Source organism: Emys orbicularis, chromosome 4, assembly GCF_028017835.1.
Source record: "Emys orbicularis isolate rEmyOrb1 chromosome 4, rEmyOrb1.hap1, whole genome shotgun sequence".
In the NCBI taxonomy this organism is placed as follows: domain Eukaryota; kingdom Metazoa; phylum Chordata; order Testudines; family Emydidae; genus Emys; species Emys orbicularis.
Window position 1 is genome coordinate 144,444,153 of NC_088686.1, and position 17,001 is coordinate 144,461,153.

At 44.5% G+C, this 17,001-nt stretch overlaps 1 protein-coding gene across 1 annotated transcript; it reads left to right on the forward strand.

Moving 5' to 3' along the window:
• Nucleotides 1-8,080: 8,080 nt before the first annotated feature.
• On the forward strand, nt 8,081-12,213 carry LOC135876975 (interleukin-20-like). The gene is made up of 5 exons (XM_065402291.1): nt 8,081-8,239; nt 8,945-9,010; nt 11,331-11,483; nt 11,956-12,030; nt 12,136-12,213. The coding sequence occupies exons 1-5, from the start codon at nt 8,081-8,083 to the stop codon at nt 12,211-12,213; spliced, it is 531 nt and encodes a 176-aa protein (XP_065258363.1).
• Nucleotides 12,214-17,001: the final 4,788 nt, after the last annotated feature.

A 17,001-nucleotide genomic window follows, 5' to 3' on the forward strand; every position in this document is an offset into this window, starting at 1 on the left:
AACTGTTGGAAGAAAGCCATGACTTTTTTTTTTGCCAAACATTAAACTCTGAAAATATTTTGATACATTTTTTTGTTTTTGATTGAAAAAAAAAAAGTTGCATTTGAAAAACTGCAGCCATCTCAACTATGGTGAGACCCCATGGGATGAGCCTGGCTCAGTTATCTTTGCTTGTTCGTTTCTTACATTTGTATCTGATTTATCCACTCTTAATGAAATATTAGCAATCTTTTTGTGTGTTTGTCTGTATTTAAGGTACTTTTTTGGCCCCCATCACCTCACCATAGTATCTGAGCACCATACAGTCTTGTAATGTATTTATGCTGATAACATGTGTGCTGTTGCAGTCTATATGATTTTATAAAAATATGCTAATGAGTGAATATAATGTAACTGGAATATGTTTCATGCAAAAGATATCTTGTAAGGTATCATTACAAAGCTTATAATCTACTGAGTGTCTTCATCCTATTTCTATAAATGTATCACTCTTGTATCTAAAACTAGAAATAAGAAATATAACTCTGAGGGCCTATTGTAATTATGCAAAGTGTGGGCAATTAATGGTGGTATGGAATCCTGATGGCTCCCATCAACCAGGACAATTGACTGTGGATGGCTCTGTTTGCAAGCAAGCCTTCCTGTGAGTCAGGCTGGGAGGAATGAAGGCTTGGGGTCTTACAGTGACATGTGATCATGTCACCTGAACTGGAATCCATCTTTAACGTGGTGCTTTTCCAGTGAGGAGGGGTGGGGACCCAGAAGGACAAAGGATTCCCGCCTTTTGCAAAAGATATATAAGTGGGTGGAACAGAACAAAGAGAGAGCCAACATGAAGAATCCCCTCACTACCACCTGAGCTGGAACAAGAGCTGTACCATGGGAAAGAATTGTGCCCAGGCCTGGAAGGTGTCCAGTCTGAGGAAAAAACTTACTGAAGCACCTCTAAGGGTGAGATTATCTGTATTCAGTTTGATTAGACATAGATTTGCGTGTTTTATTTTATTTTGCTTGGTGACTTACTTTGTTCTGTCTGTTACTACCACTTAAATCCTACTTTCTGTATTTAATAAAATCATTTTTTACTTATTAATTAACTCAGAGTATGTATTAATACCTGGGTGGGCAAACAGCTGTGCATATCTCTCTATCAGTGTTATGGAGGGCGAACAATTTATGAGTTTACCCTGTATAAGCTTTATACAGGGTAAAACGGATCTATTTGGGTTTAGACCCCATTGGGAGTTGGGCATCTGAGTGTTTAAAGACAAGATCACTTCTGTGAGTTGTTTTCAGACAAGCCTACAGCTGTTAGGGGACGTGGTTCAGACCTGGGTCTGGGTTTGCAGCAGGCTAGCAAGTTTGGCTCAAACCAGGCAGGGCACTGAAGTCCTAAGCTGCCAGGGCAGGAAAGCAGGGGCAGAGGTAGTCTTGGCACATCAGTTGGTAGCTCCCAAGGGGGGTTCTGTGATCTAACCCGTCACAACATGTCTGTGAGATATTTTACAAATGGGGAACTAAGGCAGAGAGAGAGACTAAGTGACTTGCCCAAGGTCACAAAGGAAGTCTATAGTGGAGCAGGGAATTGGATCCTGATCGCCAGTGTCCCAGGTTAGTGCTCTAATCACTGGACTGTCCTTCCTCTGCTTGCCTGGCCAGTGTTTAGTGGACCCACTAATGCTTTTCTTTTATTAGCACTGAGCCTAAATGCTTTTTGAATAGTCAATTCAGCTTTAAAATTTCCCTTCTTTTCATCTGCAATTTACATAATTATTGAGTAACACTTTCCCTCTTTATTTCCTTACTGGGATTTGGGAGTGGTTTGGGAAAGCCGGGGGGGCGCATGGGGAAACTGATTTGGTCAAGTGCACCTAGCAAGTGCCCGTTCCCTTCCTCCGAGTGGAACAGATGTTTCCATTGCATTTGCCAGGCAGCAGCCGGGAACCCAGGGAGGAGTGCACTGTGCAACAATGCTGCAGGCTACAGGGAAGCTTTCCAGCACCTCGGTAAGGGGAAACCACAACCTGCTTCAGATTTATTTCCGCTTCTAGTTGCACTAACTGTTTTTCCTTATCATGCAGAATAACAGGGATGGTGAGAGGCATTGATTCTATGGATTCGGGGGGATCTCAGCTGCAACTCCTATTCCACATTTCCATCAACATGGTCTTGAGCAGCACTTGGTAGAAGAGTAAGCTAGGCTTGTGCCAGGCACTTGGAGGAAAACTTGGGTGCCTGACATCACAATGGGTGTAAGTCAGCCTTGTATGTTTGTCAAGAGAATTTACCAGCCTGGGCACAAAATCTACTGGTATAATCCTACCATGTGGATGAAAATACTGAAGAGCTTTAACTTGCTCATCAAAAAAAATTACTCACCCAGGTCCTGTGCCATACTGGAGGTCAGGCTAGATGATCACAACGGCCCCTTCTGGCCTTGGAATCTATGGGTACGTCTATACTTACCTCCGGGTCTGGCGGTAAGCAATCGATCTTCTGGGATCGATCCCAGAAGTGCTCGCCGTCGACGCCGGTACTCCTGCTCCGCGAGAGGAGAACGTGGAGTCGACGGGGGAGCCTGCCTGCCGCGTCTGGACCCGCGGTAAGTTCAAACTAAGGTACTTCGACTTCAGCTACGTTAATAACGTAGCTGAAGTTGCGTATCTTAGTTCGAAGTGGGGGGTTAGTGTGGACCAGGCCTATGAATCTATAAACTGAGCCCCAGCCCAAGCTGCAATACCAAATAGCTGTCGATACAGGTGTGTGTAGAGCGCTAGCCTGAGTCTGTCGACCCGGGCTGGGAGGTTCGCTCTTGCAGGCTGCAAGATGCTATGTAGACCTACCTTTAGAGGAGGCTGGGCATGTCTATGGCTAGTGAAAGAGAATTGTCCATTTCCAGTGATCCTAGTCGTAACAATCATCATTCTCGATCATGGATTCCTTGCTTGATTCATCTCCATGGCACTTGCTGCCTCCCCAAATCCCGCACTGTCATTACTGAGACCTTTATTATCTTCCACGTAAGGCAGAATGAAACAGTCTCAAGTTAGGCAGGTCCCAAACCATTTAGGACTTTATAGGAGGAACCAAATCCTTAATCACCCCCTGGAAATTAGTAATCAGTGGATTAGATATTGTCCTGCCTTGTACAGTGTGTTATTTCTGCTTTAATTGCATGACATCTCCCAAGTGAAAGGTCTTCTTCTGAGATGTTTAAAGCTCTGAGTCCTGTAGATTACAGGATAGGGATGAATCGTGCACTGACCCTTAGGGGAACAGCCTGGGTGAGCTAACTGGCTTGTCTGCTTCTAGCTCCTTTGATTGTGTGAATTTCTGCTCCTTCAAAGACATTTGATCTGTACTGAGTGCCCAGCAAACCCTACGTGAGCCACTGTGTTTCCACATCATGGAATGTTCAATCAGATGATCAAATGCATGTTTCCAGGTCTATAACTATCCTGCGCTTCCTGCATCATGTCTCTCTACTCCTGCATCATGGACCTAAGCCAAATATTCAAATGGCTTACAAGAAATTGATGAACAATTAGATTTCCATAGCAGTTAATAAATCGCCTGATGTAAGGCCACACTCAGAACTGCTTACTCAGCTTTCACTCAGTCAAAACTCTTGCTAAATTTAAGGATTGAGTCAAACTTGAGTAAGGAGCTCAAGGTTTGGTTCCCAATGAATACAGTGAAACCTGTATTTAGGCTCAATTCCCACAGGACAGCACTCTCTAAAATACAAATAGGGCCCTACCAATTCACGGCGGTGAATAACACGTCACAGACCATGAAATCTGATCTCCCCTGTGAAATCTGGTCTTTTTTGTACTTTTATCCTATACTATACAGATTTCACAGAGGAGACCAGCGTTTCTCAAACTGGGGGTCCTGACCCGAAAGGGGTTTGTGGCGGGGGGTTGCAAGGTTATTCTAGGGGGGTCAGGTTATTTCCACCCTTACTTCTGCGCTGCTGTCTTCAGAGCTGAGTGGTGAGAGAACGGTGGCTGCTGGCCAGGAGCCCAGCTCTGAAGGCAGTAGCACAGAAGTAAGGGTGGCAATACCATACCATGCCACTCTTACTTCTGCGCTGCTGCTGGCAGTGGCGCTGCCTTCAGAGCTGGGCTCCCAGCCAGCAGCCACTGTTCTCTGGCCTCCCAGCTCTGATGGCAGCACCGCCACCAGCAGCAGTACAGAAGTAAGGGTGACAATACCGAGATCCCCTGTTACAATAACCTTGTGACCACCCCACAGCTCCCTTTGGGATCAGGACCCCTACAATTATAATATCATAAAATTTCAGATTTAAATAACTGAAATCATGAAAATTACGATTTTTAAAACCCTATGACCATGAAATTGACCAAAATGGACTGTGAATTTGGTAGGGCCCTAAATATAAAGATCATTCTCTCCTAAAGACAGCCACTATTTGCCACTGGGTGGTTGTATAAATTAAATTAAATTAAAGGAGATATCCTATCTCCTAGAACTGGAAGGGACCTTGAAAGGTCATTGAGTCCAGCCCCCTGCCTTCACTAGCAGGACCAAGTACTGATTTTTGCCCCAGATCCCTAAGTGGCCCCCTCAAGGATTGAACTCACAACCCTGGGTTTAGCAGGCCAGTGCTCAAACCACTGAGCTATCCCTCCCCCCCACGACAGATGTCACCATATTAATCTCTGCTTTTGGCAAAAATTGCATTGATGCTGCTGGGGTGGGAGCTTTTCTAAGAAGTGGGTGGATTTTCTCTTGGCTGATGTGACCAGAACTCTAACTCTGATTCTAGTGAAAAGATGACCCAGGAATAATTCCACGTCTGTGGGTAACCTTTTGGGTTGTGCAGAGCATGCACCCAAAGGGCTGGCTTGCCTGAAAATAGGACCACTTATTCCGGTGCTTAAATGGGAGCTGAGTTCTTCTGAAAATTCTGGCCTCACTGTAGATCTGGAAATTTCCCCTCTCTGGGTGAGAACGAAATGCAAATGGATCCTAGGGGTATGTATATGCTGGAGCTGTCCTTTCCAGCTTGAGTAGTCATGCTTGTGCTGGCTCTGCGTGAGCTAGTGTACTGAAAATAGCAAGGTAGCCGTCCTTAGCACAATCCAATCCGAGACCCTACCTGGGGGACAGCTAGTCCCTCCCACCACCCGGGCAGCTGCAGCCACACTGCTATTGTTAGCACACTAGCTTGATCAGAACTAGTGCAGCTATATGTACCCAGGCTGGCAATGACACCTCCATCTTCAGTGTAGACATCCTCTGAGTGAGGCAAGGAAGCTGCTGTCAGGCATCCCATTGTCTGTCCATTTGGCCTGCAAACCTGAGGGCAAGGGCTCCCTTATAGCAGTGAGTGAAGGCCCCCCTGTGCATCATATGACCACCGTGACCTACACAGCCAAATGAACAGTTGCTGGGAGCAGCATGGCCAACTCTCATGAGTCACGCAATTTCAGCTGGAGCCAATCTCGCCATGACACCAGAAGCTCCAGCCTTCAGCAGTTCCAGCTCTGCTGTCTCCATCCCACACACAAACTCCTTGTCCCCTAAAGGAGTCCAGGGGCAGCCTTTTTTCAGAAAGCCCCTGGCAGCACTATTCCTCCAAGACAGGAGGAAGCCACAGGAAGGGGAAAGGGATGGGTGCTGTCAGCCCCCGGACTCCATCAGATCCCTTACGATCTGCAGGTTAATCGACGTAACACCTATGCAAAGCCCTGCCTCTCCCCTGCAAAGGACAAAGGAAACTCCAATACTTTCCACTCCCATGTGCAGGAATAACACCCGTGGGAGAGAAACTTGGCCCCTTTTATTAACCAATTAAGTCATAAAATTACAAAGGGAAATCAAGTAATGAGAAAAGTGGGAAGAATCCCAAAAGTTGATCCAGAGGTGTTTCCTCCCTACTCCTGCATAAAAATGATCAGCAGTTTCCAGGTGAGACAGCACATCAAGAAGCAAGCGAATACGTATTACAGAATAAGGTAAGGCACTAATATATTTGTCTATCTATGCAGCCGTCTGTTGTACCTGTCTACAATTTATATATTTATATTCACACGCTCTGCATAGGTATATATGTATATCCATGTGTATATACATACATATGCCTACATAGCTATGAGATTTTGTTCATAAATAAGCTAATTTTCAGTGGTATCAAAACAATAGTTAAGGTACCAGAACTATTTTTGCTTTCAGTTGCTCCTAATTTTCTGAGGGAAAAAAATTCTCTTTTGGATGCAAGTATCTATTCTTGGTCTCAGCACGACTATCAGTCTGGGGAAATTTTCTGGCAATTGCCTCCAATCCAGCTGCTTTTAAGTTCAAAACAGTTTGAAATATGTAATTAGGGCTACATGAATTTTTCCATGACAAATTTTATTTGAGAAGACACTTTTTTCCCCATTCAAAATAAATTATGGATTTTTTCAATTTTTGGACTGAACAAATCAAAAGGAAAGTTTTTGTTTTGGTAAATTTCAAATAAAAATTTGTTTTATTTCAGTTTTGGTTTTCCTTCTCTCCCTTATGGGGGGGAAAAGAAAGAAATTGGGGAAAACCAAAGAAAAGGGAGGAAACACAAACTAACAAATAAAACAAAACAAAAACCCAAGAACTGCAACAAAACAAAAATTTTCAACTTTGAAATAAATGAAATGAACATTTCAATTTACTTTCATTTAATCAAAGTATTTTTTAAAATTATAGGATTTTTTCCCCACAGAAATGGTCATTGCCTTTGAAAACCATTTCTCACTGAAAAAAAATTAATTAAAAACTTTTAACCAGCTCTCTATATAACAGTGTGTATATAAAACATGTGTGTGTGTGTGTGTGTGTGTGTGTATATATATATATATATATATAAAATAGCATTTATAAATATTCACATCTATGCTATATGTAATATACTATATATATTGCACATTGCAGTGGGGTGGTTACCCTGCTCCTGCCCTGAAGGGCTTAAAACAGCCCTGGGGGAAGGTTGTGGCTGGGAGCTGCTAAACTGGGCTGATTGGGAAGTGGCTGCAGCTGGGCCATGCCCCAATCAGGCCACAGCTGGCCTGTATAAAAAAGGCTGTGAGCTAGGCACCCAAACAGACTCCCTTTAGCTTCTGAGAGGGAGGGACCTGGTTGCAGAGTACCTAAGTGGAGCAGGGCTGGGGAAAGGCAGAGAAGCTGGGGAAGCTTCAGCCTGGAAAGCCCAGGCTGAGGCCTAGCAGAGGGCCCATGGGTACTGGGGGTTGCAGAGGGCAGCCCAGGGGTAGGCAAGGGCAGCAAGTCCAAACCCAACCTGGCCTATGATGAGTGGCTGACACTGCAGTGTGCCCCAGGGCGCAGGGGCTAGTTGGTGACTGGCAGTAGCCCACGACTGAGGCAAGGTGGGGATAGAGGGTTGGGGGGTTCCCTGGGGAGGGGAGACCCAAAGAGAAAGGGGTTACTGCCAAGGGGCATCCCCCCCAGATAAAGGGGCACTGGGTCCTGGGAGGGACGCAGGGGCCAAGCGGTAGCGACACAGCCGCCTGCAGAGGGCGCTCCAACAGCTGGAGAGCTAATTCCCTGAGACGACCAGCAGGAGGCACCGCAGGGGTGAGTTTGCGCAACCCTTACATGCATATATATGCACTCATGTTGTATGATAAATATGTAACAGGAATCTATCAAATATACACTTGTATTTCCTTTCCTGTCCACCAAATTTTTTTTTTTTCATGTAGATACTGAAAAATGTGAAAACTGGAAGTGTCCACGTGAATATGCCTTCATGAGGCCTAATGGCTTGGCTAACTGTCTTTAGGGGAGTAGATTTTAAAATTAAAAACCACTCCTAAGCAAGCTCCTGTTCAGATATTATGCTGAAGGGGGATCAGGGATGCAATCCTGTCTCATAGATGCCAATGGGAGTTTTGCTGTTGACTTGGGGGTGAGAGGGGCAGGAGTTCACCCTAGTACAAAACTCTAAGAGTCGGAGAGTGTATTTTTTAAATTGTGTAGATGAAGGATAATGATGAAATATTTTTCTCCCCATTGATCAGCTATCCCAGCCAGTCAAAGTTTCTTATTCTGCAGCAATATGAAGATCTCCTGCCTGTCCCTCTGCCTCCTTTCTACAATGTGCTGGTTGTATTTGACACCAACAACTGGGAACAAAATCTTCCAATTTGGACCTTGCATGATTTCAATGAATGTTAATGAAATTAGAGCCAGCTTCACAGCAATCAAAGCAACCATTGTAAGTATTGCCCTGTGCGCTGTAGCTGTAGAAAGGCCTGGGCAGTTATGGTTTGACCAACCAATATCTCTTTAAAATCAGTTATCTGGGGACTGGGTGGCTCAGGAGATTGCAATATGGAGTTTTAGTAGTGACCTGGGGACAGATTCTTCCTTGCTCCACACCTTGTGCAGTCATTTACATCACCACGTGAGTGCAAAGTGGATGTATAATGCTACCGTTCAGCTGTGTTAGCACTTTACACTGGTATAAATGCCAACATGAGGTGCAGGGTAATGGAGAATCAGGCCCCCAAAGTTGTCACCATCTGATGTCTCTTAAGTGATTTATTTGTGAAATGAGTTTTGGTGGTTTTCAGTTCCTTGTGAGCTTAAAAAACCAAAAGTAGCCACACACCATAGACAAGAACAAAACAGTTCATTGGGCAGTCTCAGCAAAGTGGCCAAGGACAGAACGAGCCTTGGAGACTGAACTCTTCCTCTCCCCACTGGTCCCTCCAAGTCAGGGATGAGATGTGTGGATGAGTATGCTGAATCTGATTTTTCAAGCAGATTTCGCTCTCCAGAGATCATCAATCACCAACATGTAATTCACTTTCAGTTTTTAAGAAGAAAAGCTCTGTTTATATGCTGTATGCATTAGCTGTCTAATCATCCTGGTAGCTGATATGCATTCACATCACTGTATTTTTCTCTTTCTGTTTAGCAAGCCAAAGACGCCATCCGAACCATAAGCATTTTGTCATACCCATACTCTCTGCACAATTTCAATGTAGGTACCATTATTGCCTCTCCGTACAACTTTCCTTTGTTGAATTTATCCTTTACAGCTAACTTTAAGTGGGCCATTTCTCAAGGCTGACTGTAAAATTCCACAGAGTTGTGAATTAGTGCTGATGGAAAGGTTCCAAGGGAACCTTGGAATGTCAACTCAGACATTTTCCATGGGACTGTGTTGATTTCAACAACATTTTGTTTAGGAAAAAGAAAAATTAAAACAGTGACCTTTTCGGAACAGAATATTTTGATTTTTGTTTGTTTCAGAACGTATTTTTATTTCAAAATGTATATTTTGTTATAAAATATTTTAAAATAGAAAAGTTGAAATGAAACGTTTTGATTTTATCCAAGTGAAACATTTTGATTGACCTGAAACAGTTTTTTTTACTTTTGTTTCACAAGAAATTTAGAAATGAACATTTTGTTCTGCTTCAGAATGAAAACAAATTTCAAAATTGCAGCATTTACCTTGAAGCAGAAATTCTGGTTCCCACACAGCTGTAATATGAATACATGTACAGTACATAGCTAAGTGGACTAATCTGGGCTGATTACATGAATTAAGATAAATGACTGCCTCTTTCTGTAGCCAGCTCTTTTGAAAACAAGATTTCATGTTGATAGTATTGGATAATGAACAGGGGACAAAACCATTTTGCTCAGTATATTCCTGTAGTTGTATCTGTTTGGGTGTGATTCTCTTCAGCTCCCACAAGTGAAGGAGCCTCAGGCTAGATCAGCCTTTGGGATGGGAGGCTACTCAGAGGTGCTGCAGGAAGGTGTTGGTGCTGATAATATAGTAAGTAGTCTCAGATGTATTAGAAGGTGGTTACAGCTGGAGGTATCATCTTTTGGAGGAGACATGTAGCCAAGTTCTTGGCTGCTTGTTGATATTAAAATCCTGTAGAACGTTTCCTAATAGGTACGGATGATAACCCTGGCAACTTTATCACATTCCAGCTTGAGTAATAACCTTCTTCACACTTACATTTCCCTACCAATTTCAGTCGTATTCTTCACTTGCTGGGAGATTTTAAAGTTTGTGTGTTTCCCAAGGTCCAGGCACATTGCAGCAACGAAGGGACATATTTTCAAAAGGGCTCAGCACCCAACAGCTCTCATTGTTCACTTTTGAAAGTCAGGCAACTTGTTTAGGTGCCTTAATGGGTCCTTGTCACAGGGTGGCTATGTCCCCTCCACACCATCCCTCATGAATGAAGTCAGTCCAGTTCCCCTGTGCCAGGACAGGTGATCCCATTGGCCAATTAGGAGGGCAAGGCAGCACCTAGGGGCTATAAAAAACTAGGGCAAATCAGAGACAGGGAGACCCAATAAGTAAGACATGCTGAATCAGCTGCCTTAGTGGGAGTTGGGGGAGGTGAGGTCTGCCACAGACACTGTATGCTTAAGAGCTGGGAGAAAGCTGAAGGCAGGAGACAGCAAGAGGCGTTTGCAGGTTGGTGTCCCAAAGCCAGAGAGGCAGGACTGGAGAAGGCTGAAGGCAGGAAGAACAGCAGAGGGAGTTACCTGCTGGCTCTGAGCCAGAACCGAGGAAAGAAGGCAGGGGAGCAGTGGAGGAGCTTACCTGCTGATGTCTCCAGGATCAGAGAGCTGGACCCAGGAGAGGGCTGGGGGAGTGAGGGATGCTCCCCTGGTAAAGATGATCTCCCAGCAGAGAGACTGTGGGGGCTCCCACTGGGAAGAGTAGAAGTTGCACTCCAATAGGAAGGGTTGGGGTGGCTGTCCAGGTACAAGGACAGAGGAGGACGACTGAAGAGTCTGGGCATGGTCAGAGGTGCTGGTGTGTGATATGTGGGGCGTCATGAGACAAGATGTCGGGTGATCTTAATGACTGTTTGCAGTGGGGTGAGAAATGAACTACATGTGTTTGGGACTTGTGTTTGGATGGTGTTCCCAATGTCTGATTATAAACCAGCCCTGAGGAGGGTACATTTGTGTCAAGAGAGCTTGCATAGAGTATCTGAAGGGGAAACTGAGGCAGGCGTGACTCTCATGCTGTGGCCTGCCGCAGGAGAGTTGCTCCAGGCAGGTGCTGCCCTAGGACAGTCCTCTTGGGAGCTGAGTTCTTTTGAAAATCTATCCCAAATCCATTGTAAACATTGTAGCAAAATGTATCAAACAGAATTTAAAAAAAAATTATCCCTTCAACTGCCATGTTTAGCACCAAAGATGGCTGCATTTTAGTGATGAGTGAAGTGGTCTCTGATTATAGGTGTCTTTTTTTATTTTTTTTTATTTTTTTTAATAGCACTTTCTAAAGCACTTAAAGAAAAGATATTATTTCTCTTAAGTCTGCAGATAGATGTTGCATCATCCATCACCTTTTAAGATTCTACGTGGACAAGGTCTTCAAACACTGTGAGACTGAGGATTCTCATGTCAACCGGAAAATCAGCAGCATAGCCAATTCTTTCCTCTTCATCAAGAAGAAATTCAGACAATGTGTATGTCAGGTTTCAATAAATCCCAGTTATCTCTAAAATGTATGTTAAATCCATTAATATGAGGGATATGAACAAACTTGGTATAGATTAAATAAATCAACTGGAACATTTCCTGAGGTTCCAAAAAGTTTGCTTAAGCGAGAGTTCATACCGCTAGGGGCTTCAACAAGGAACAGAAGCATCAAAACACCGGGAAAAGAATTGTTCACATGTACTCATTGTTGGGAATCTTTGAGATTTACCCTTGCAACATAGCTCCTATTTGAATCTGCAAAATAGTATTTAATTGGGATTTTGGGCTAGCCCTCGATACAGGGATGAATTTCATCCTTAGATGAGGCAGTCTGATTTAAGGGAATGATGTATTTTGCACAGTTTAGCAAGAGCTAGCCTATAAGCGTCTCCATATTAATCAGAAAGCTACAGCTTGTTAAAAGAGAAAAGCCTAATGAATTTGGTCTTATTTTTCTAGAATGAACAAAATGTGTGCAATTGTGGAGAGGAAGCAATAGAGAAATATAAACAAATTCTCAGCAATTACGGACAGGTAAATTGATGAGACTTTATTCGCTAATGCAAAGACTCGGTTCCTTTTTGCTCATTTCAAATTGCCATCATTATTTACCAAATATTTCTTTCAATCTACTTCCAGCTGAACACCACTTCTGCAGCAATGAAATCCCTTGGGGAGCTGGATATCCTACTAGACTGGATGGAAAAGGCTCATTAGAGAACAGAATACAATAACCAACATGCTATTTTTAAAGGTCCTTTAAAATTGTTCAGCTGCCATGGTGATGAGTGTGGAATAAGGTCTAAATCCAACTTTCTTTGACGATCTTCCTATTGACTTGAATTGACAATGTAAATGTTTAGACATCATCTTGCATAAAGAACGAATTATTTCAAGCTCACGTGTGGTTTTTCAAATCACAGCACTTACATTCCTGATTAGCCTTGAAACCCTTTCTCTGCTATTACGGGTAGTTTTTAATTATTCTTTTTAGTTGTGGTTAGCTGAGTCTCTTGTAGCAATGTAATGAAATTGTTTAGATTTGTGTGCTCTTTGGGACAGGGACTATATCTTCATCTGTATTTTGGAAAGCACACAACACACCTTGGGAGCTACTTCAATCTAGATATTAGTAAAGAATGATGCTTACAACCCTAGGGCTTAATCTTACAAGACCCCCTCAGGTAGTGAACTCCCATTGAAGCTAACAGGAGTACAGCCTGGGGAAGGCTTGCAGGATTGGTCCCTGTAACGGGTTGTGCTCACCACCGTGGCACCTCTTGCTGGTTGTTCCAGGAATTAGCCCTGTCCAGCAGCAGGGTGCCCGCCTGGTGGTGTCTCACTCTTGTTCAGGGGCAAACTGCAGTCCTTTGGCTGGCCACTTCCCTTGGCAGCCAGTGGGGCAAAGGGGAGGGGCCCCAACCCAGGGACCCTATAGCTGGCAGCTGCTCACTGCCTCTCCTTCCCTTGTGCCGCTACCTGCATTCCCTGGGCCACTTCCCTGTAGCCCCAGCACTTTCTCGGCCCCTGTGTGTCAAGGCCTCGGTCTGGGAGCCAGTGAGACTGGAGCTCCACTTGCTCCCCTGACCCTGCCCAGCACTACTGTCCCAGGTACTTCTCTCTACAGGCAGCCAGGCCTTCTCCCTCAAGCTCCAGGGAGCGAATGAGCTCCTCTTTGCCTTGCAGCCCTTCTTATAGGGCCCAGCCTGGCCCTTATTGGCTGCTTCCAAGCCTTCCTCTGATTGGCTGGGTTCTGCACAGTCGCTACAAGGGCTGCTATTAACCATTTGCCAGCCAGTGAGGGGCAGCTGCCTCATCGCAATCCCCTAATTTTTCTTTTTAAACCACAAAAGAATTACTATTGTCTCTTGAAATAATGCTTAGTGTCATTGTCTCTACATGTGAAACCATTTTCTATGTAAAATAATTTATTCTCAAACAGAAAAAGAACTGTTCTTCCCATATGTATTATCTGCAAGACACTCAATAAGTATATATTGTACTGATCAATTGCACTCATCTTAAATAAACACTATTCAAAATTATGCTAATTCAGCGTGGTCTGTGTTTGTGAAACTTCCCAACAATTATGTATCTGATTCTTGTTTGTGACTTATTTATGTTTTCTTGGAAACACATTCACTATTGCCAGCCCCACCCATTCAAAATTCCTGAGTCAGTCTGTGATGGGGTGTCCACCTTGCACAAGACTGGAAGGGGTTAAGATGGCCAAGTAGAGCCTGGGAGCAGGTAATTGATTGTTCCTGCCCAGCTGAGCCTGCTGTCAGAGGCAGCCTATAAAGCCAGGAAGCTAGCAACAGACAGGGGCAGCAGTCACTCCCTGGGAGGAGGGTTTGGAGCTGATACTCCCAGAGGAATGGGGGGAACCAGGAATGGTAGGAAGCAGTCCAGGGAAGGAGAAATGAGGGCTCGGAGTGTAAAGCCCAGAACTGCTGGGTTGAGGATCCCTGGACTGGAACCTGGAGTAGAGGGGAGGCCTGGTTTCCTCTACCAGCCAGGGCCGGTTCCAGGGTTTTTGCCACCCCAAGTGGCGGGGGGAAAAAAAAACAAAAAAAGCCATGATCGGCAGCACTTCAGCGGCAACTCTACCACTGCCACTTCATTCTTCGGCAGCAATTCGGCAGCAGGTCCATCCCTCTGAGAGGGACTGAGGGACCCGCTGCCGAATTGCCACCGAAGAGCTGGACATGCCGCCCCTCTCCATTGGATGCCCCAAGCACCTGCTTGCTGCGCTGGTGCCTGGAGCCGGTCCTGCCTGGGGCAGTGAATGGGAAGAATGCCTAGGACAGCTGAAAGAAAGACTTTGATATACCCCAGAACGGGGTGGGGTGGGGGGGGAGAGACACTGAGTGACCGGGCTGAGTCATGAAGAGGATGCTGTGGTTCCTGGAGGAAGAGAGGGGATGTGGACCAGAGAGAACGACAGAGTGACAGTGTGGGAATGGGCGTTGACCTGACGAGCTAATCCCCCGAGTCACCAGGAGGCGGCGCCATCCTAGCACCCTGTCACACCGTCCCAATGAGATTGTTTTTAAAGCCATGACACTTTGAAAAATAATGAACGCTGGATTCTTATTTGCCTTCTGGGTTTTGAGCCTTTAGGTGTCACATTTTTCAAATGTTTGACTCCAGTCATAAGGGCTAGAAACTTTGTTTACATGAAAACAGAGTCTTTCATAATTAGGACTTTAGGAGCTGGAATTACAAAATCAACTGCAAATATCAGACTTACTATGAAGTCACAAGAGTTAGCAATGGTACATATGACAAGATCCCGTGCGTTGCAGATGGCTTGTGTATTGTTCCCTTCACAGATGCAGCGGACATAAAAACGAGGTAAAATTCAGCTGGTGCAGAGCTGGCACTAGGGCTTTGCCGCTCTTGAGTCCCACGGAAGAGCTCAGAGTAGAATTTAGGTGAGACTTAAGTGGTGCACAGATGTTTGTTGTGGTTACATTGGGGCTTTGCCTGGGGAAAAAATTCACCCACTGCAACTTACAGTATATGCACTCAGTATGTTTTCACATGGATTATTCATTGACTTGCAATGGGGGAATTTGTTCCGGGGGGATGCATACCTGGAGGGTGGCATGGTCCATTGCAGCCTTATACAATGGCCATGAAATGTTACCCATCCTGAGAGAAAAACCAGCTCGTACTCCTTTACTGTAATGCTGATCGCAATGGAAAAAATGAATATTTCACTCATCCTTACTAGTCCCTAGTGGGGGAGTGGGTAGAGTGGTCTGATGACAGATGGGGTGATAAAGGTGACCAAAATAGCTAACTATTTGTCTGTCCTGTGCAGGGGGTATTTATTACACATGTGTAGATGAGCCAGATTCATTCCAACCACACACAGCCTGAGTATCTGGGGTCTATGCAGGCGGAGTGCAGGGAGGTTGTGAAGATGGAATTCACCCTGTCCCAACCTAGGTCCAGGGTACCATGCAGTTTCCTTCAGCTGTTATTCCCGCTAGGGGCTGGAATAGTGGCCAGGGTCCGTTGGTGCCACTTGCGTATGATACCGGTGTCATTGGTAGAAGAGAAGAAATAAGCGATTCCAAAGAACGTAAGGGCATTTAGGTGCATGCCACTGGTGCTGCAATCTGGAAACCCAAAGGAGATATTGATGAGATGTCTGGAATGTTTAGCTTCGGCTTGCTGCTGTTGATTTGTAGTCTATGGTGGCCACTGTATCTCAATGCGTTGTTTTTCCTTCTAAGGGGAATGGGGAAGCAAGTCACTTTAGCCTCCAATGGGCAGGACTGGGAAGATGGGCACTCTCACGAAACGTTTTGCCGGGCATTTCTTAAGGTGCTTGATATCTTGGTGCAAAATATATGAACTTTTCCAAGATACTGAATGTAAGCCAAGTGAGGAAATGAATGGTCAAAGGCAAAGCAGAAATCCCATGGGGATTCCACCTTTAATTTCATTTCCTTTACTCACCTGTATATAAATGGGAAGCAGCGTCGGAGAGACGGTATATCACAAGACAAGATAGAACACATCTTAAAACAAGGTAAGAGATTTTTCTCTATTATATCCTTTTACATTACTAGCTCTGTGTAGTTCATGTATATAATTATCCATAAACACACCAGTTAGGTATAAACACGCATTAGACTTATGCACTAGGCCAAATTCAGCCTTGGTGTGACTTCAGTAGCGTTAAAACAGATGGATTTGTTCCACTGAATATAGGACTAGACATGACTGTCTATCTACGGTACTTATATGGCCCTCCTCACCATGGTAATTGAACACTTCACAATTTGTATTATATACATGTGGTCACAATGCCCCTGTGGGGTAGGCTAGTGCTGTTGTTCCCATTTTACAGATGGTAAACAGAGAGAATGAGGGCTTATCTACATCAAGGTCTACCCTATGCATTTTTGTTGGCATAGCCATGTTGGTCAGGGGTGTGAAAAAACCATGCTCCCAGCCAGCATAGCTATGCTGCAAACGCCCTGATGTAGACGCAACTATGCTGACAGAAGAATGCTTCCGTCAGCATAATCAATGTCTTTCGGGGAGGTGTCTGCAGAAGTTCTGCTAAGGACTCGAGGGCTCTGCCTATATAGTATACCAGTATAGCTGTATTGGCAAAGCCTGTGTAGTGTAGACCAATGGTTCTCAACCAGGGGTACATGTACCCCTGGGGGTACGCAGAGGTCTTCCGGGGGTACATCAACTCATCTAGATAGTTACCTAGTTTTACAACAGGCTACATAAAAAGCACTAGCGAAGTCAGTACAAACTAACATTTCATACAGTGACTTGTTTATACTGCTCTCTGTGTACTATACACTGAAATGTAAGTACAATATTTATATTTCAATTGATTTATTTTATAATTCTATGCTAAAAATGAGTCAGCAATTTTCAGCAACAGTGTGCTGTGACACATCTGTATTTTTATGTCTGATTTTGTAAGCAAGTAGATTTTAAGCGAGGTGAAACTTGGGGGTATGTAAG

Excerpts from the sequence above, each read along its gene's own strand:
- LOC135876975 (XM_065402291.1), top strand. The coding sequence starts at position 8,081 with ATGAAGATCTCCTGCCTGTCCCTCTGCCTCCTTTCTACAATGTGCTGG. Across the intron at positions 8,240-8,944 it reads CAGCAATCAAAGCAACCATT|CAAGCCAAAGACGCCATCCG; the intron begins GTAAGTATTGCC and ends CTTTCTGTTTAG. Across the intron at positions 12,031-12,135 it reads TTCTCAGCAATTACGGACAG|CTGAACACCACTTCTGCAGC; the intron begins GTAAATTGATGA and ends ATCTACTTCCAG.